Source organism: Morus notabilis, unplaced genomic scaffold (assembly GCF_000414095.1).
Source record: "Morus notabilis unplaced genomic scaffold, ASM41409v2 Scaffold1800, whole genome shotgun sequence".
Taxonomy (NCBI): Eukaryota; Viridiplantae; Streptophyta; class Magnoliopsida; order Rosales; family Moraceae; genus Morus; species Morus notabilis.
In genome coordinates this window covers 38,161-59,879 of record NW_010367030.1, presented here as the reverse complement: position 1 = coordinate 59,879, position 21,719 = coordinate 38,161, and the positions used below count along the sequence as shown (strand labels likewise).

The following is a 21,719-nucleotide window of genomic DNA, read 5'->3' as shown; positions in this document are numbered from 1 at the left end:
AGATCTGTCACCGTCTCGCCTGCGCCGCCATCATCCATCCCCCAGAGCTTGCGATGCATTCGTCCTCGGGTGAAAGTTTTCAAATGTTTTTTCCTATATATTTTCTTAACCTTCCAAACTAGGTAAAAGTTTTTAATTTTTTTCCGTCTTTTTTTTTTTTTCCTCTTCCTTCAAATTTTTTTCCCCATAAAATCCCACTTCCAAAGAAAGCCTTAAGGAAAAATTCTCTAGCGAAGAAAATAGTCCAGATTGTCCACTTTAATTAATCCACACTTTGTAGCTCAGCATGCCTTGTAGATCTCTAGCAGCCAAGGACGGGCAGAAAAGAAGAGCATTGAACCACCACGACGGAGACTTGTTTGGATTGCCTTCTAGATCTACGGCTTTTCTGGTTTGGCTGGTTTTAAAATATCACACTATTGTGGGAAAATGAGAAAATGAGATAAATATTCTTTTAAAATGATATAGATTTAAATTTTTACTTTTTATTTTTAATTAAATAATTATATTAATAAAAAAAAATATTAATTAAGAATAAATATAAAAATATAGACTCAATTTTCTCTAAAAGGACGGACGAGAAAATTATTCAAATTGGAACCAAAACTTGTGCATCTAAACACTAATTTGTAATTAGCTAATGGTCCAAATGGCCTGTAGCAGTCTAAGAGCTCAATTAGTAGCACTATTCGTTTCTTCTTTCTTTTGATGCCTAGCCAGCATTTGGACTTTGGTGCCGATTGGTTTGCAGTTTAATCTACAATTCAAACATTTCTATTACAATATTCTTTTTCTCATAAAAATTTGAGTTTCTGTTCAAATTTTTTGTTCCATCTGATGAGCCAAACAGGGCCATTATTAGCGATTACTTTTAACGTTCCAAGCCATTACTTTAAAATTCAAACGACACACTTAACAATCGTTCCAAAAAAAAAAAAAATCACAATTACGTACAACAACAGGGCCTTTTTGTTTGCTAAAAAAAACAAAGTCACGAGGATTTACTAACTAACGACCAGTCAGGAAGCTTTTTAAATGAGGAACAAGAAAGAAGACTTGAGCACTAACCAGTCAGGAGCATAACTGCTGTACTGCAATACATACTAAAATGAAACGTCAAATTCACACATTTTTCATCTTCGCCAAAAATCCTTGAAGGTCTTCCAGCTTCACGTCAGCAATGCCTGCAAGAAAGAAAGTAGCATCTGAAGTGAGAATCATGAAAATCCGATGAACACAACAAACTAAACTGACGAGCTAGTTTTCCTTTTATTTGACCAAAAAAGGGTAGAATCAAACATCGAGGCAAACTAGTCATCCCAACTAACTTTTGTTTTTGCACATATCCAGAACACATATATAAACATCACTCAACTATTACCGTTACTAAAATCCAATCTGAACGAATCTCTATTCAGTGCATGAAGCCGCTCTGTTTTTCTTTGTCGGGTTTCTTCCATTGTTTTTGTCTGCAGCTTTCCCATTTTTATTTTCAGTTCAGATGCAATTCTTGTCATCTCTGTAGGAAGCAATCATGTATTTTCAGTTTTGTACTTTTCAGAAACTTCCGCAAATATTATCAGGCCAAGAAAGGAACAAATAATTACATACGAAAACAAGCCTAAATGCTAAAATCATGGGCCTTCAAAACGAAAAGGCAGAGCACATAGCAAATTTACTAAAAAAACAAGTTTCTCATTGCAGAACTTGATGTTACAGGGTAAAGCAATAAAAATTTTAACATATAGTAAGCGATGAGGAAAAAACAAGCAGTGAACTCCACCAGCACCATATGAAAAAAAAATTCAAAAATTGGTCATTTATTTTGTAGAAAAATAAAGTTAGAAATCCTAAAAGGCAAAATGCATGTAAGACATTTTCAAGTACAATAATACTTCGAAAATGAGTCAACTCAAGCAAGAAAAATAAGAAACTATAGAACGAGTTTGCTTTCTGCCACTCAATAGAAAAATGACTTTTCTTCAACTGAAATGAGTATTGATTTTTTTTTTTTTTTTTTTTTTTGCAACAGAATAATTTTACCAGATGAGTTATCTAATCTCATAAATTGCAGTATCCAAATATGACTTCATCCTAGACTCTTGATCCTCAACATGTCCAGGATAGAAAATGGATGTCAAAGCATTTAAAGTACACGGCAACAGATCTTGAAGGTAAATCCGATTACCGTGAAACATTTGATCAAAAGAGTTATCCTTGTATGATTGCAATGTCTCATTGATAAGTGCAGCAAAATTGCCACTAGCAACAGACTGCTTCTCCAATGCTCGGAGCTCTCGGTTCAGCACAGCAGATTCCTTACCAACCTATACAGTTGCATTACAACAGAGAAGATCAAAATGGAAATGAGAGAAAACACACTATAGCATGCAAACTAGAATTGTTCACAACTAGCAGAATTATGATTACCGTGGTAAGCTTGTTCCTTAAGGAATCCAGCTGAGCATCTAGATTTGGATCATAGAGTGCATCTTGCAATACTGAACTGTTGCTGGGTGGTTCATCCTGGCAGGAAATGTTTAAAGCAAGTTCAACCATATATTAAAACAGAGAAAACCAAGAAAAATAAAATTGAGTTTAGTTTAAAAGCAAGTTCAACCATATATTAAAACAGAGAAAACCAAGAAAAATAAAATTGAGTTTAGTTTAAAAGCAAGTTCAACCATATATTAAAACAGAGAAAACCAAGAAAAATAAAATTGAGTTTAGTTTAAAAAGTAGTATCAATAGTGCATCTTAAGTGCGCCTAAAGTGTGGAAAAATCTAGTTGTGTTGTCCATGTTAACTAGTATCCCTTGGACATTTTATGTTATCCATTCTCATCATTTCCGACAGTAATATCATAATAATGAGTAGAATTAAAGAGAAATATGGCTAACATATGCAAATTGCAACATAGTGTTTTCTGTGTCTATTGACGTAATTAAAAAAAAAAACCTTGAAACCTCTAGTGTACATTTTACCAGTAAATTTAACAATGCAAACTAATTCCAACTCGATTTTGAATTTATGCCCCACAATTAGATTTGCACACAGAATATTTACTTCGAAACAAGGAACGAGGAAATCAAGTGTCGTTGGATTAAACAAAGTTGTGAGAGAATTGAGGAAAAAGTCCCACTCTGCACAAAAAAGCATGTAAGAGGCACATCAAACTCTCTTTTACTCCTATTGGAGTCCAGACTACATGACATTCCCATAAAATTTTGAAAAAAATGCTTAATTTCCAGAAAGATTATTTAATACTGACACATACACACCCACCTTAATTTTACTAGTCATAAGTAGTAAAATAATTTTGCTGCTAGGGAAATGTGAGAGGAAGTAGGGTGCAACAGAGAGCTTGCTAGTGTTAATTGTGACATTTTAGTTATGTAGCCATTTTCAGAGTAAGCACGAAGTTATGTAATACCATATTACCATGAAACAGTCATACGAAACTGATTACGAAGCAAAGCTATTTGCAAACCCTAATGTGGGAATTTTTGCACAAGGACTTCTTGTTTTCCAATGCAATTATAATTTTAGGAGCTAAGAGCAGTTACCAAGGCTGTCTTCTTCAATATGTACTTGAATTGGTCAAACTTGGCTTGTAAAAGATTCTTCATAATGTTACTATACAACTAAGTAATAAAAGATTTGAAGAAAAGTGAGATCATGGTCCCAAGATGTTTAGGGAAAACAATTGGGCTAATAAAAATGGGCATACTTCAATGATCACAAATCACAGTTATGTTGAAGTCAAAATCACCTCACTTCTTAGTGGCTCGTACACAATGGCAATGGTGCTTTTGCAGTCTACTTCCTAGAACAAGCATGAACCAATCTCAGTTTCCACATACCAATGTCTTATATAATTGGACTGTGAATCTAAAACGAAGTTAAGACACCCATCCCTCTCCAGTTCCAACGGTTCGAATTAATTGTAGAAAATAATCATGTCTATTTAATGTCTAAGACATATCACAAGATAAAAGATCATGTGTTATATGCTAGAAGTGGTGGCATCCCCGTCAAGCCGTCGAAACGTGTCAATGGAAAGAGCTTGAGAGTAATGAAGCCTCCTCTACATAGAGTCTCTCCACACACTGCACACACACACACCCCTAAACCCACCAAATAGCTCCCCACAACACTTGACATAAGTGTTTCAATCAACGTAATGGGATTACTTTGTGGGTTGAAGGTGTTGTGTGCGCTTGTGCATAGTGTGTGGAGAGGCTATATGGAGAGGACGGCTCATCACTCTCAAGCTCTTTGCATTGGCACGTTTCGACGACTTGACGGCGATGCCACTGTTTCTAAAGGTAACCCACGACCTTTTATCTTATGATATGTTGTAGCTAAATTGGCAAAATTATTTTCAACAAGTGGTATCAAAGCAAGTATATAACTCTTTTGCAGATAAGGATAATTCATCAAACATCACAACCTAATGCATCAATCCACTACCACAATGTAGTAAAGATTATGCGGTTCTGATAGATGCCACTTAAAGAAAAGCAAGATAATAGAGAAGTAAACTTTGCGTTGTATTAATGGTAATCGCAATTGGAACAAAATGGAAAGTACAGAAAAGAAGATAGATATTGAGCGTTCGAGAGGCTCAATTCTCTCCCTGGAAAAGTGTTCCACTCTACCCACCGATTGCCTAACCCCCCCCCCCCCCCCCCACACACCACCCACCCCCACACTAACACAGATCCCCAGGACTCTCACAATTTCCCAAATTGGCCTTAAGGTACCAACTGATTCTCCCCCCTCACGTGCTTGACACGCCTAGCATAAGTAAACCGAATAGGAGGCTTAACAGTACTCCCCTCCCAATGAGTCACCTTGTCCTCAAGGTGAAACGTGGGAAACTAGCCTTGAATCAGCTCAAAAGGTTCCCACGTAGCCTCTGCAGGAGGCATGTTCTTCCATTGAATCAACAACTCCAGTGGTTTGGCTCCTGCTGCCGAAGTTGTTCGCAACCCCAACACTCTCTCCGGTTCGATCAGCAACTCGTACTCCTCAGACAGGTGGGGAGGAAGCTCGGAGATCACAGACGTGGCGCCCACCGCGCGACGAAGCTAGGAGACATGGAATACGGGATGGAGAGAAGAAGGCTCGGGCAACTAGAGTCTAAGGCAACCAATCCTACTCGCGCGAGGACTTTGAAGGGCCCATAGAATCGGGGAGCGAGCTTCTCATTAGGTCGCCGAGCTAAGGACTTGAGTCGATACGGGCGGATCTTCAAGTAGACAAGGTCCCCAACTTCGAATTGCACATCCCGCCAATGCCCATCCGCTTGGTGGTTCATCTTCTGTTGTGCTCGAAGCAATTGCTGGTGTAACTCATCCAAGACAGCGTCACAGTCCCGCAGTTGCTGGTCCACCGCCGAAAAAGGCGTGGAGCCGGCCTCAAAACACAGCAAATGGGGAGGGTCCCGACCATAAACAGCAAGGAAGGGCGTGGTTCGTGTGGCCGTGTGAAACGAAGTATTATACCAATACTCCGCCCATGGAAGCCAGCGCGCCCACGTCTTGGGCCGGGTGGATGCGAAACAACGCAAATACGTCTCCATGGAGCGGTTGACAACCTCGGTCTGCCCATCCGTTTGAGGGTGATACGCCATGCTATGCTTGAGCACCGTGCCCTGAAGACGGAAGAGCTCGGTCCAGAACTTGCTAATGAACACCTTGTCCCTGTCTGAAACAATGGAAGAGGGAATGCCATGGAGGCGAACTACCTCTTTCAAGAAGATTCCTGCCACCGATTGGGCCGTGAACGGGTGCCGGAGTCCCACAAAATGGGCATACTTGCTCAGCCGATCCACGACGCCTAAGATAGCGTCGACCCCCTCGGATCGTGGAAGACCTTCGATGAAATCCATCGAGACATCCTCCCAAATGCGTTCCGGTATCGGCAAGGGTTGCAACAACCCACTAGGAGCCAGAGTGGTATTCTTGTTTTGTTGGCACACTGTGCACTGGGCAACATACTGGTGAATATCGCGCTTCATCCCTGGCCAATAGAAGCAGGCCTGCGCCCGCTTAAGAGTTTTCAAATAGCCTGAGTGGCCGCCCATAACGCCGTCATGCAGCTCCGCTAGGATGGTACTCACCAGCTGTGAGGAACATGGCACCACCAGCCGGTTATGGTATAACAACCGCCCTTGCACGAGTCTATACCCCGCGGGCCCAACTCTGCCTTGTTTAAGGGTGTCAACCACTGCCTTAAGCTTCTCATCTCCCATGACTTGCGCGTCAAGGTCCCCGAGTAATAAGGAATACGGAGCAGCAAGGGAAGGAAGTGGCTCTCGGCGAGACAAGGCGTCCGCGGCCCTATTGCCCAATCCCGGCTTATAGTGAATATCAAAATCATACCCCATGAGTTTGGTGAGCCACTTCTGATACTCGGCGCTAACCTCCCGTTGTTCTAGCAAGTATTTAAGACTCCGTTGATCGGTACGAACCACAAAACGGCGGCCCAAAAGGTAGTGGCGCCACTTGCGGATGGCCATCACAATAGCCATCAATTCTCGCTCGTAGGCGGATTTCAACCGCGCGCGAGAGGAGAAGGTCTGGCTGAAGTAGGCGAGGGGGCGGTTGTTTTGCATCAAAACCGCCCCGAGGCCATGGCCGGACGCATCCGCCTCCACGACAAAAAGCTGAGTAAAATCGGGCAAGGCCAACACTGGCACCGTTGTCATGGCGTGTTTGAGGCGGGAGAAAGCCTCTGTTGCCGTGGCATCCCAGTAAAAGCTGTCGCGCTTAAGTAGCTGAGTTAGCGGCCAAACCAGTGTGCCATAACCTGCCACAAACCGGCAATAGTAACCCGTGAGTCCCAAGAAACCTCGCAGATCCCGCAGCGTAGTCGGCGTTGGCCAATGGAGCATGGCCGAGATCTTGACTTCGTCCGCTGCAACCCCGTTAGCAGAGATGATATGGCCGAGGTACTCCAATTAGGATTGGCCGAATGCACATTTCTTCTCATTAGCGAATAACTGGTGCGTCCCTAGAATGTCTAGCACCCTTCGCAAGTGGATGACATGATCGTCTATGTTCCGACTGTACACTAAAATATCATCGAAAAAACGAGTACCAAGCGCTCAATCTCGGTCTTTTGAATTTACGGGTACCTGTAAGAGGCTTAACAGGTTCATGACATTTAACCAATTTCCTTAACTAGTCTACGCATCCTACCAAACAATTAATTATAGACAGGATAAGTTAATTGTCTTAGCAATATGGTAAATATATAAGTTTACCCATAACACTTCATTTGACCATGATATGAGTCTAGTAATTATGCAAGTCCATATATAATTGTTTCAAATATTTTTCCACTTAGACTGCATAATCACTAACAATAATCATATTACACAAAATGTTAAATAACAATACGAATACCTAAAACATGCAAAAGATGATAAGCTTAAGCTTCAAGCGTCATACCTAGCAATAAAATCATCAATAGGATAATTCCATCACCCTAAGGACCATAGCAACATGATAAACAGATATGAGTTTATCCACACATGCCCAAATTTATTATTTGACAATGGTATGTGAGCTTAGTGACTATGCTAGTCCAAACACATACATTTCTAATATCAACGTCTTATGCACAACAACATGCAATTATATGATAAGCCAAGAAGATCTCAAAGAACGCCCATGAGAAATCCAAAGTATTTTGATTAAGTGCCATTGGGAATGGGCAGTGTAGGTAGTCAAGGATGGGCCAGGAACAATGGGCCATGCAAGGAGTGAAGAAGTTTTGAAGGACATGGTCTAAGTTGTGGAATCATGTTACCAGCTTGCTTAAGAATAGGTCAAGAAGTTATTATTTCCATAAGAATAGGTCAAGAAGATGTTATTTCCATTCTTAATAAGTGTGGCTACTCTGTTGCCATCCGTTAGTGTCCGTATTCTTAGAAACATGATCTGAGAATTAGGAAAAGTTGTTATTTCCCCTTGTATTTAAACTCTTTTCAAGGCAATAAGAAAGCAAGTTTATTCAGACTAAATTCTGTAGTTATTCTCACCCTAAGTATAATTCTATTTTCACATAATCCTATTAGCTTTGAGTGGGACCTATCATTGGTATCAGAGCTACGTTATGATGGCCACCAACAAAGAGCGGATAGAAAACTTAGAAGCTGGGCTCGGAGGACTCCAAGATAACTTAAGCCGAATGGAGCTTGGCATTGCTGATAAGCTACATCGAATGGAGGACACCATCCACAAACTATCTGAAGCATTGCTCTCAAACAACGAAGCCTCAAACAGCAACCCCAACGATCGTAACGGGCGCTTCCGCGCTAATAGAGAAGAACCCCGAGAGCATTCTGAAGGAGGACGCCCAATGTTCTCGTCCAAGTTAGCTAAATTGGACTTTCCCAAATTTTCAGGAGATGATCCCACTGAATGGTTCACAAGAGTGGATCAATTCTTTGAATACCAAAGCACTGCCGAAACACTGAAGGTATCGTTGGCTTCTTTCCATCTTGAAGGAGAAGCTAATCAATGGTGGCAATGGCTGTGAAGAGCCTATAGAGAAGAAGACAAGGAAGTAACGTGGGCAATCTTCCAAGAGGAGTTGTGGGCCAGATTCGGTCCCACTGAATGTGAGGACTTTGATGAAGTTTTGTCTCGAGTTAAGTAGGTGGGCTCCTTACGTGACTACCAAAAAGAGTTCGAAACGCTGGGGAATCGAGTACAAGGGTGGACACAGAAGGCATTGGTGGGGACATTTATGGGAGGTCTCAAAACAGAGATCGCTGATGGCATTCGAATGTTCAAACCCAAGTCTTTGAAGGAAGTTATTAGCTTGGCACGGATGAGAGATGAACAACTAACACGCCAAGGGAAAATCACACGACCTTTTAAACGGTCAATTTCCGACTCTCCTTCCCTGACAACACCCAAAATAGCTTCACCTATGAAGCGACTCACTTGGGACGAAATGCAGGAAAAAAAGGGCACAAGTGCTTTGCTTTAATTGCAACGAGAAATTTACCCCGGGTCATAGGTGTCGTGGTCCGCAACTTCTCATATTAGAAGGCAACACTGACACTTCCGATGAGGAGAAGGCCATGGACCAAATGGAATTCTAACCAAAAATATCACTGCATGCACTTTCGGGTTGATCATCTTACCGAACCATGCGGGTGATGGCAAAAATTGGGCACTACGAAGTAGTTGTTCTAATTGATAGCGGATCCACTCACAATTTTATTAGTGAAAAAGTAGCCAATTTGTTACAGTTGCCAGTAGTTCCCACTAAACCTTTCAATGTTAAGGTGGCAAATGGAGGTCCGTTAAGATGCCAAGGGAGATTTGAGGATGTCCAAGTGTTGCTCCAAGGTTTTCCTTTTTTCCTCACTCTTTATGCTTTACCATTGAGTGGGTTGGATTTGGTGTTAGGTGTCCATTGGTTGGAACAATTAGGGACGGTGGTGTGTAATTGGAAACAATTGACAATGGAATTTCAGTGGAACAATCAAAATCACAGATTAGAAGGAACTGATTCACAATCAATTCAACCTGTGACAACGAAAGCTATCTCCAAGGACAGACGGCAAGGGGGCTCATTGTTTGCAATATCTTCAAACCACAGCCGAGCCTACACCACAGGATGTCCATATAGACATGAAACAATTATTGGAAAATTTTGAAGATTCATTCCAGGAGCCAACGCAACTACCGCCCACAAGAGAAATAGATCACCACATCAACTTGAAAGAAGGGACCGAGCCCATCAATGTGCGACCATACGAGTATGCCTATTTTCAAAAAGCTGAAATTGAAAAACAAGTTCATGACATGTTAAAATTGGGGCTTATAAAATCTAGTACTAGTCCTTTTTCATCTCTTGTCTTGTTGGTAAAAAAAGAAAGATGGTTCATGGCGTTTTTGCACTAATTATAGAGCACTTAATGCTGTAACTATCAAAGATAGATTTCCAATTCCTACAGTTGATGATATGCTCGACGAGCTCCATGGAGCTACTTATTTTACCAAACTTGATTTACGAGCAGGACACCATCAGGTACGGGTACATTCCTCAGACATTCATAAAAATGCATTTCGTACCCACAATGGTCATTACGAATATTTAGTCATGCCATTTGGTCTCTGTAATGCTCCATCTACTTTTCAAGCACTTAAGAATTCAATATTTCGTCCTTATCTCCGCAAATTTGTGTTAGTTTTCTTTGATGACATATTGATCTATAGCCCCAATTGGACCATGCATCTTGAACATGTTCAAAAGGCTTTTGAAATATTAAGGCATCATCAGTTTTTCATTAAACTTAGTAAGTGTGCATTCGGTCAGCAAGAATTAGAGTATCTGGGGCATATTGTAACGCCACGAGGAGTTAAGGTGGACCAAGGGAAAATTAAAACTATATTGAATTGGCCTAGGCCTACTAATGTCTCTGAGTTGCGTGGATTTTTAGGCCTTAAAGGTTACTATCGAAAATTTGTCCTCAACTATGGCATCATCGCTCGTCCTCTCACCAACCTCTTAAAAAAGGGACAATTTGGCTGGCCCGAAGACGCAGAAAATGCCTTTCAAGATCACAAGAAGGCGATGACCACCACTCCTACACTTGCCATGCCAAATTTTAATGAACCCTTCATCATTGAATCAGATGCTTCAGGAGGCAACATAGGAGCGGTTTTATCTCAGCAGGGGCGGCCAATCGTATTTATGAGTCGAGTCCTGGGCACCACCAAACGCTCTTGGTCCACATATGCCAAAGAAATGCTAGCAATCATTCAAGCCATCCAAACTTGGAGACCCTACTTGCTCGGGAGGAAGTTTTACATTCACACTGATCAACACAGTCTCAAGTACTTGTTGAAGCAGCGCATTGCAACACCTAAGCAACAAAAATGGGTGGCTAAATTGCTTGGATATGACTATGAGATCACATACAAACCAGGCCGAGAGAACAATGCAACTGATGCACTATCAAGAGTGTCAGGAAGTCCTAGTCTTGATGCTTTATTTGTGTCTCAAACTCCATTATGGGATACAATTGAAGCCAAAGCTCGTGACCATCCTTACATGAAGAAAATCAGCAACTTAGCAACCGAGCAACCAGGCACTCCTTACACTTGGCGTCACGGATTGGTTTACTCTACAAAAATAGGGTGATGGTACTTCCAAATTCTAGCATTATCAAACAACTCTTGCGGGAATTTCATGATTCTCCAATTGGGGGGCATTCTGGCATACTCAGAATATACAAGAGGTAGTGAAAGATTATGTTGCCTCTTGCGACGTATGCCAACGAATGAAAGCCGAAACTTTATCTCCTGCTGGACTTCTACAACCACTGCCGATTCCATGTCAAGTTTGGGACGACGTCACAATGGATTTCATCGAGGGCCTTCCACCTTCAAATGGAAAAAATACAATTTTTGTTGTTGTTGACTGACTAAGCAAATCAGCTCACTTCCTAGCTCTCTCTCATCCGTATACAGCAAAGGTGGTGGCTAAGAAATTTGTTGAAGGGATCGTCAAACTACATGGGCTGCCTCGGTCCATCATAAGTGATCGTGACCCAGTGTTCATCAGTCATTTTTGGCAAGAGTTCTTTAAGATGTCCGAAACACAATTGAAGATGAGCTCCACCTATCATCCGCAAACGGACAGACAATCGGAAGTGGTAAACCGATGTATTGAACAATATCTTCGGTGTTTTGCTTATCAACAGCCTCGACGGTGGCATTCTTTCCTCCCAAGGGCCGAATTCTGGTATAATACAGCCTACCATGCCTCCATGGGAATGACTCCCTTTCAAGCTCTATATGGACGACCACCAACCATTCCACATTATCATGAAGGCTTATGCTCAATATACGAAGTGGATCGAAGTATGGCTTCTCGGAACGAGTTATTAAGGCAACTCAAAGGAAACTTGCAGGCAGCAAATAATAGGATGAAGCAACAAGCAGATTCTAAATGGCGGGACATCGAATATCAAGGGGGAGAAATGGTGTTTTTGAAACTACATCCTTACCGCCAACAGTCTGTGTTTAAACGAGCTTATCAAAAACTTGCTAGCCGATTTTATGGACCATATCTGATTGAAGAAAAGATTGGAAAGGTGGCCTACAAGCTTAAACTTCCAGAGGGGTCTCACATTCACCCGGTCTTTCACGTCTCACTACTTAAGAAGAAATTAGGAGAAACCATTGCGCCTAGTATGGAGTTGCCACCTATTGCTGAAGATGGAGATTTTATCATGGAACCCGAAGTTATTTTAGACACACGTTGGGTCAAAAAGGGTCCAAATTTATTGAAGAAAGCTTAGTCAAGTGGAAGAGACTTCCTGCAGAAGATGCTACATGGGAAAACTCTCAGGAAGTGCGAGACAGATTCCTGAACTTGAACCTTGAGGACAAGGTTCCAATAAAAGAGGGGGGTATTGATAGGCCAAGAAGATCTCAAAGAACGCCCATGAGAAATCCAAAGTATTTTGATTAAGTGCCATTGGGCATGGGCCGTGCAGGTAGTCAAGGATGGGCCAGGAACAATGGGCCATGCAAGGAGTGAAGAAGTTTCAAAGGACATGGTCTAAGTTGTGGAATCATGTTACCAGCTTGCTTAAGAATAGGTCAAGAAGTTATTATTTCCATTAGAATAGGTCAAGAAGATGTTATTTTCATTCTTAATAAGTGTGGCTACTCTGTTGCTATTAGCCGTTAGTGTCCGTATTCTTAGAAACATGATCTGAGAATTAGGAAAAGCTGTTATTTCCCCTTGTATTTAAACTCTTTTCAAGGCAATAAGAAAGCAAGTTTATTCAGACTAAATTCTGTGGTTATTCTCACCCTAAGTAGAATTCTATTTTCACATTATCCTATTAGCTTTGCTGGGACCTATCATTAAATAAAATATCGAAGCGAGAAAACGCAATACGCTTGCAAGCTACCAATGAACAATGAACAGTAATGAAGCGAGCAAATGGAAAAGAACATACGCTTTTGGGCAGAGAAAACCCCTCAGGAACTTCAAAACAGTGATTAAAACAGTACTCCTCCCACATAACCAGCCGCTTATCCAAAACCGATTGAATCATTTTCCGGATTAGAGCAACACCCTGCAAATAGATAGAGCTATGTAAACGAAAACATCCAATAAAGATTGGTCCTGCTGTTACAATTTACAACAACACTGGGAAAAGATAATAAAACATACAATTCTTTCCCTTTTTCACCCTAAAATTGAAAATCGCCTATATTTTACAATCTACCTTTCCATTTGGTGCTCAATTTGAACTAAGCAAACCCTAGGATCGAGTATCCTAACTAAAACAAAGCCAAGAGTCCAACAAAAACATCATCAGAAATGCGTCAAATTTAGTAAATTCAAAAGGGAAAAATGAAAATCAAGGGCTCAATGCAAAAGAAATGAAACCATTTAAAAAAAAAAATTTGAGTAACAGTAAAATACCTTGGACAGATCCTCGGCTCTATCTGTACCGTCAGTTCTCAGGGTGGACGAAGCTTGTCTGGAGTACAATAATCAGAAAACAACACAAATTGGTAAAGATGATCTATATATACATATATATATATATATATAAGATCTAAAGAGAGAGTTACTCGAGGTAATAATTGAAAGCTTCGTCGACCAAATCGTCGACGGTGTTGAACACTTCGTTGATGAAAAGCTGCGGGTTTAGATTCAGGGAATCGAAGACGGCCTCGCTATCGGTACCTTCCATTTTCACACTCCGACGCAGTTCTGAGAGAAGGAGAAGAAGAAGAAGAAGAAGAAGAAGAAGAGATGGCTGAGATTAGATTTTCAATTCTTCCCGCACAGAAGACGATTTTCGCGCCAACGCCATTAGGGGAGCGCTTCAATTTTCTTTCTTTCGTCGTTATCTTTATCGTTTTCTCATAACTACTATTATTTATTTTTGAGATAAAATCATTAAGTAATTTGTATTATAGTAAAACATAATTTTAATATTTTATATTTTTATAATATTAATTCGGTATCTCAATATTAATAAAAAGAATTATAATATCTTAAAATTAATTTTAAAATATAAAATAATGTTAGTAGCTTTTTATTTAATTAATCAAAAACAAAAACAAAATTACTAACTTTTTTATTTTTTTGTTTTCTTTTAAATATTTTAATATTTTTAGATTTTTTTTAAAAAATATTGATTTCTATTTAAATGATAAGAAAGGTAATTTAGACATTATATGTCTTAAAAATTAGTTTTAGAGTATTAAGAAGATGTTTTTAAAAATGTCAATGTACCGTTTTAATATTATTAAAAATACAGCACGTTTCGTTTTAATATGAGGTACTAAAATGAGTTTATCCCTTATTTTTTTAGAAGTTTCTCAGGTGGGATTGAAAAATTTAAACTGCTAGTAGTTCTCTACTTTTCTACCGTTATTAGAAATTGTCTGTTTTACATACTTTTTCAGTTTAATGTAATTTTAATCAAATTCAACAGTCATAAATTGGTCCTACCAGTAGACCAGCATATCAGAGAAAGTCTCTATTTTTTTGAAAAATTGTTAGGTAGACACCTAAATAGATAGCTGATGGATCGCAAAATTAAAATCCGAAATAGATAGCTAGTGGATCTCAAAATTATTATATAATATATAATTATATATATTTTTTCGTTAATGTTTGGTAATATGTGTCTATATATGTACCAACTTTTTTTTCAATGTCAATGTTTATTTTGAGTTACATTGAAGCAAATTTGTCGTAATGAATTGGTTTAACGAATTAGATTTTATTGAACAATTTTTTATTTTCCTTAAAAAAAAGAACTATTTGTTATTTTGATATGTTTATTTCATTTTCAATAGTGAAAAGATGAGTCTTTAATAACTTTAATTTTAAAAACCCAAATTCAAAGTCCAATTTGAAGAATCAAATCTGTAAAATCTAATAGCTTTTAATTGGATTGGACAAATTTTAAGATTGATAATGGATTGAAATTTTCTCAAATACAATAGTTTAATTTCGGATTGTAATTTCAATTCATGAACACCTATATTCTATCTTACAGAAAGAGCGTTGGAATTTGATAAAAAGAGAAGATAGATGAAGAAAAGAGAGAGACTAGACGGCTTAGGGCTACCTCGCCCTCAATTAATTCTTTTAGAGAAAATCTGTGCTAGGACAAACTTTATGTGCACTACTTGTAGTGTGTAATCTAATAGTAAAGAGAGTGTCATACAATGCAATCAACAACCGTAAACGGGGTTGTTAATGAGTTGGGTTGCAATTGATCTTGTAAATAGCAATATTATTGATGTAACCACTAAAAGGTCCTTTTATATAATGAAAATAATCATTAATTATATGTAGATTTGACAGAAAGAAAACTTGACTTATCAATATGTTAACGTACTAAAAAATCTCTCATATAGTAATTTATTAAGTAGAGAAGTAAAATTGGTATTAACGGGGATGAAAAGATTGATATTTCCTAGTCCTTTCTCTATTCTCTATATTATGTGGGCCTATAAAACTCTCATTATTGATTAGAAAAATGAGACAAATACTCATGTGTATGGGTTAGAATTTCACTATTGACTCTTGATTAATAACATTTATAGTTAAATAACTGATAACTCTAAGAAATTAGAGTTATCTGATGGTTTTCAAGCTCAAAAGTTGCTTGACCAAGAGTGATTTTACTAGTTTCTTTTGTGTTTTAATTTAGATTTTTATAGTTTATACTTACTATGGCTGAATTCTGTACTTATGCTCTTCTTGAAGTAAAATTTGATGATTTTGATTTAAAAAGAGGTAGAAAGTCAACTAAGACTTGTGTGTGCACTTTGCAAGAAATTTTTGGGCTAAATGCTGTGGCATTTCTGGTAGCATTCTGGGAACAGATAGCATATTGATGACATCATTGTGGTCCACTGCACACATCATCAAGTGACACCTCAGCCCTTGTTGTTGCCCTAGAGAGGAATGTTTTCTGAAAACAAGGGCAGCCGCCAGGTACAAAAGCATAGAGAGAGGAAATGGAAAAGATATACGAGGCTGAAAAATAGAGAGACAGAGAGCATTCCCTCTGGAGAAATCACAGAGCACCCCTCTCCAGAAAACACACAGTACATTACCAAGAGAGGAAAAGCATAGTAGGAGAGCTAAGAATAAGAGGGAATACAGAGAGTACCTATCTCCAAAAAATAGAATACAGAGACGTGAGAGAAGGGAAGAAGGCAGGAGGTTGAAGGAAGCAAGGCTGGACAAAGAGGAATCCAAGATCCAGCTGAAATTTGTTCTTCTTTCTGTTAGCTTAATTCTCTTTTGTTATTTAGCTATTAATTTAGCCATGGATTATTCTGGAACTTCGAATCTTGTAAATCTCGTTATGAACTAATTTGTTTTAGCTAGGTTTGCTAATGAAACCAAGGTTGTGAGAATAACAATTTGTTTTCTGATATGCTATTAAATTACTATTCCTGTTTATTCATGTGTGTTAATGCCTATTTCTATTCTTGACTGGCCATCAATTTTAGGATACAAGATTAAGATTAATACTGGAATGGTTAGTTTTAGTCGGATCTAACTTGAATGATGCTTGTTCAATAACCTTGCTTAGTTGTTGATTAGTGGATGGTATAGGAATATATTATTCACCTTGCATAACTTAAAGAAACCTAGGCTTAAATCTGCATTCTGAAAGCTAGATTCACATAGGAATATGCTGAAAATGGTTTAAGGAACCTTAGTCATAAATAATTCGGAAGAATTTTATGCAATAACGGAGTTTCTGTTAACAGGGGTAGTAAATGCTGCAGTATTTCGGTAACATTTTTAGTCAGACTTGCAACTGAGGGGAAGTTAGTAGACCTAGCCCATTTTCACCATTGAATTACAACCCATATTACGCTCTTGTTATTGTTAGTCATTTTATGCCGCATTTAGTTTGCATTCATTTTATTTACATCATCTTAGTGAATTTTTGCCGCATTCACTCTTTACTTGTTTTGTTGATTATATAACTTCCAACACGTATTTTTGGTGACTCAATTCTCGTGGGATCGACACTCTTATTCACTCTTTATTACTTGTCTGCGACACGTGCACTTGCGAGCATAAATATCACGCAACAATAACTATACAAGCAAAAAGATATTAATCAAGAAGAAAATGTACAAATTTAGACTCATGCACTTTTAAGGATAAAATTCTGTAATTTTCTCGTATTTTTTAATTGATTCCGTAAATAAACACATTTTTGAATTAAATGGTTTCATTCTTTTTTTTTTGGGGGTTTGTTTTGGTTTTCTTTATAACGTTTTAAGTTTATTTTTGTTTCAAAAATTAAAAGATGGCTTTCTCTACAGTGAGACCACTTGAAAAAATTCATCGGCGGAACACCTTATTTTGATCGTTAGATTACTTTTTCAATGGTAAGATCTGCAAGGAAAAAGTTATGTGCGGTGTGCTATAAATTTTTAATACAGACTTATGTAAGTTTTATCGTTGAAAACTTAATCTAACAATTAAAACATGATATCCTACCAGTAAGTTTTCTTAAGTATCTCACCGTAAAGACTTTCTTAAAAGATATTAATTGTTTTTAATAAACTTCAGTTTTATCCCTAGACGCACACATGGTTTCCGTTAAAATGTTTTTAACGGTGTCATAAATTGAACCAGCTATACATCAAATTTTTAAGTTTAGAGGGAGCCAATTGCTACAATTTTTAGTTCAGAAACTGAATTGCCAATCACGCAAAGGTCAGGGGACAACCACGCAAAAAAGCCTTTGAGCTAGCCTGAAAGTGAAAATCATCTGAAGACGTGGTCGCTGTAAAAGAAAATCATCTTAGGGAGTGAAAATTATACTTGCATCTATCTACTCGGACGCCGAAATCTGATGATAAAAATTGAAGTTGCAACACTAACCCCCCAATCCCATGTATGTCTCGCAATCCACAAACAAATTCGAAAGACCTTTCCCTTCTTTTTCGCTAATTTCTCAATCATCAACACCAATTATGTTTGCAAAATTCCAAAAAGCAACCGATAAGGTATGGCTATCCGTACAAAAGAGAGCAAATTGGAATTGTAGAGCGTTTGGGAGGCAGACGACTAGCATGACAAAGAAGAGCTTTTCTCCACCCAAAATCCAGGAGCTCTACGACCTCTGCAAGGCCACCTTCACGCACTCTGCTTCTTCTCCGCCGCACCCACAAGCTGTCCAGAAACTCTCCTCTCTTCTGGGTATATTTAATATTTCCCTACATCCCAATGTAGGAGGGGGTTTTTTTTTCAGAATTCAGAATTGTTATTTGTACAGTTTGGCGTGATTCTGCATTGTGGGTTTTTTTTTAGATTTCATCTGGGTTTGTGTTTTGATGACGTGGGTTGAAGAATTTGAGTAATTATATTGCACTTGACACTGACATCATAAATACTGGTTCTTTGGTACTCTTTTTTTTAAAACATAAATAAATAAATAGATGTTCCCCTGTTTTGTTGCGGTCAATTGAGTTTAAAACTTATTTTGGGATAGTTTATTGAACCTGGTGTGTTGACATTTTGGAATGAAAATTGAAGAAATTGGATATCTGTCAATTATAGAATTAATGGTGTAAGTGCTGACTACAATTGCTTTTGAAAGCATGATTTAAGCTGTAAAAAGAACTAGTGAACTAAGAAATGTCACTTGAATGTTTACAAATTGCTTGACATGGGGAAAGACCAATGGAATAGAACCTTGCTTTTCTCTAGGTTAGCTTTCGGACACAATTTTTGGTGATGGAATGAGTTTATGGTTTGTTTTAATATGGTTGCTAACATAGCAAATGCTCATGACCGACCGTCGCCAAAACTTCTTTACCTGACATATTTAGGGTGTTTTTTTGCAACAAAACTCAGAAAAAGTTTAAATTCAAATTACAACTTTATTCAAGTTCACGTTCTTTTAAGTTCTAATTTTATTTAACTTTACTCAACTTTATTCAAGTTACAACTTTAACTCAAGTTATGACTCAAATTCAACTTAAAAACTACACTCAAGTCACACTCTAAAAAAATAATCATTTGTTACACGCGCTTTGTAAGCTGGTTTTTCCTATTTTTGTATATTAACTTCATCTATTATGAGGAAAACTTTTAAGTTTGGGCAGTTTTTTTAGTATGTATAAGATAAATTTAATAGACATCTCAATGCTTTACTCTTCATTACTGCGTATTTCAGTTTAAACATTATAACTAATGGCATGCCGAGTGTACTGACTTTGTGCGAGTCTTATTACGTTAATAATATCATTTACAGACACGGTGGGTCCTGCTGATGTTGGCCTTAAAGAGGAAAATCCAGATGAAGACAGAGGTCATGGACTTTCTGGTCTTGACCAGCTAAATAGGGTTGCTCGGTTGGCTCAACCAATAACATACTTGGATATATTTGAATCTGAAAGTTTCACGGTAAGTACTAACATCTCATTACTTTTCCAAATTGTAGATTCTTGACTGAGTTATAGAATCAGAAAAGTGAAACTTGAAAATGTATTTACTAGAGACATTGGTTCTATTAGATTATTTTGTTTTAACGGCATATTTGTGTACTCAAATTTAGCTCTGTAAGCATATCCTTGTATATAATTGTGTTGTTTGTACTACGTAGTTCTCTGTACCATTATTCTCTGAGTAACACTTTCATAGGAAATATGATTTTGCATAATTTAGTTGTTCATCATAAATGATGTTCATCATATGATTTTCAATTTTAGGATCAATTGATGGATTTTCATGCAGATGTGTATATTCTGTTTCCCTACTTCGTCAGTCATACCACTCCATGACCATCCCGGGATGACTGTTTTTAGCAAAATTCTCTATGGCTCTTTGCATCTAAAAGCTTATGATTGGGTTGAGCCTGCCCTCTTCCGGGAAAGCAAGGGACCAGTTTACTTTCCAGGTCTGCTCTTTAATGTCATTTCAGGTTGATCAATAACAGTTGGTTTTTAGTTGGACTTCGCAATTTTTGCTTGACTGTGTGTGTTTGTAACTCCCTGGTAGTTACTCTTGTAAAGACTCTTTGAACATGACATTCAAATTTGTAAAGCTCATTTGATAAAGGAAGTTGTAATCGTGTTAGTATTCCGAATCAGTGATCAAGTTTGGTTCTGTGAAACCAACAACCAGGATATGTTGCCAACTCAACTCCAATCATGTTAACCGTAGGTTAGCCAACGTATTAAATGCAACCCCGCTCTTTCAAAACTCGTAGGCACCAGAGTAATTATCAGGCTTTGGTATGGAATTCCTCATTTGGTGATTACAGAACCCAGGTATTGTTGTTCACGGTTAGAATTTCCTTTTTAAACAAAAACCTAATATATGAAACGAAGTCCTGCCATCATTCTTTATTGTTCTGCAAGATAAGTAGGAGACTTGGGGAATCTATTTTATCATGGAACCATAATATGATTAGGTCTGGCTAGAACATTAATCCATCCAACTGTTCATTATGTGACAAAAACCACTTATTTTCAGGTGTTGGGTTCTGAACTTCTGCTCCATGTTATATGGACTGTGCAGTGCAAAAGTGAAATTTTTGTCGAACCTGATGATTGATATCAAATATAGGTGATAAGTATGCTATTTGTGCTGGCTGTGTGAGCCAGTTACTGTGAAATGTTTAGTAGGATTATCTTACATGCCATGCTTGGTGTGGTCGCCAACTGTTGTTTCGACTATGCAATTATTTACTGAAAAAGCAATGGCCTATATGCAGTAGAGTCTAGTTATGAATAAGATAGCTATATGATTTTGAGAAGCCAGATTTTATGAGCAAGATTTGATAAAGTTATTTGCATTTAGTTTTGACATTCAAGATAAGAGGAAAAACTATTACAATTTTTTTTTTCTTTTTGTAGTTAGATTGGCAAAACTGGTAGCTGATGAAGTTTTAACAGCCCCTTGTGACACATCAGTATTGTACCCGAAGACTGGGGGTAACCTGCATTGTTTCACAGCGGTTACCCCATGTGCTGTTCTAGACATTCTCACACCTCCTTATAGAGAAGATGCGGGCAGAAGATCTACTTACTATCATGATTATCCTTACGCTGCATTCGGTAGGTAACTCAGAATTCTCACTTGTATCCTGCTTCTGGATCCCAAAACTATCTCAAGTCTCATTTTAATTCCTAAACGTTAAATTCAATAGGAATGCTCCCTAAACTTTCAAATTTCAGTAGTGTTGGTCCTCAATGTAGTTTTCCGCTTGAAGGAAAGGACGTTTTTAGAAGTGTATGACCAACAATATGCGCCTAGTTTTAAAAAAAAAAAGATGAAAAACGGCATTGGGAACCAACCATATGGCTCTTTGAAACTTTAAGCACCATTTTTTTGAATTTAAAATTGAACTTATATTTTTGAGAAGTATTGATTAGCTGAATTGGGTTGTTAAACTTGCAACATTTGAACCCCAGCAAATAGAGCTGAGATAAGGGATGGAAACGAAGAGGACTATGCATGGCTTGCAGAGATAGAAACTCCACATAACCTGTATATGCGGCCAGGGAAGTATGTTGGCCCAACCATTCAGGCTTAGCTCTCGGTTTAATTATCGATGGGAGAGCTGCTTCTTCCCGTTGATCTTGGTTTCAGAGAGAGAGAGAGATATATATATATATTTTTTTTTTTTTTTTCTTTTTTTTTTTTTTTTTTTT

At 38.2% G+C, this 21,719-nt stretch overlaps 2 protein-coding genes across 3 annotated transcripts; one reads left to right on the top strand and one right to left on the bottom strand.

The window, feature by feature from the left end:
• Positions 1-833: 833 nt before the first annotated feature.
• LOC21387817 (protein MIS12 homolog) lies at positions 834-13,930 on the bottom strand. 2 transcript variants are annotated; one of them, XM_024174563.1, is made up of 8 exons: positions 13,632-13,930; positions 13,480-13,537; positions 13,007-13,126; positions 3,773-3,826; positions 2,431-2,526; positions 2,189-2,327; positions 1,382-1,519; positions 834-1,184 (listed from the first exon to the last, which is right to left on the bottom strand). In XM_024174563.1, exons 1-8 carry the CDS (start codon positions 13,751-13,753, stop codon positions 1,123-1,125), a joined length of 789 nt encoding a protein of 262 aa, XP_024030331.1. In that variant the 5' UTR covers positions 13,754-13,930; the 3' UTR covers positions 834-1,122. The 2 variants fall into 2 exon arrangements, with proteins under 2 accessions (XP_024030331.1, XP_010110075.2); XM_010111773.2 differs by lacking the exon at positions 3,773-3,826.
• Positions 13,931-17,756: 3,826 nt separating this feature from the next.
• LOC21387816 (plant cysteine oxidase 3) lies at positions 17,757-21,691 on the top strand. The gene is made up of 5 exons (XM_010111772.2): positions 17,757-18,258; positions 19,316-19,467; positions 19,798-19,960; positions 20,922-21,122; positions 21,480-21,691. Exons 1-5 carry the CDS (start codon positions 17,952-17,954, stop codon positions 21,599-21,601), a joined length of 945 nt encoding a protein of 314 aa, XP_010110074.2. The 5' UTR covers positions 17,757-17,951; the 3' UTR covers positions 21,602-21,691.
• The last annotated feature ends 28 nt before the right edge of the window (positions 21,692-21,719 follow it).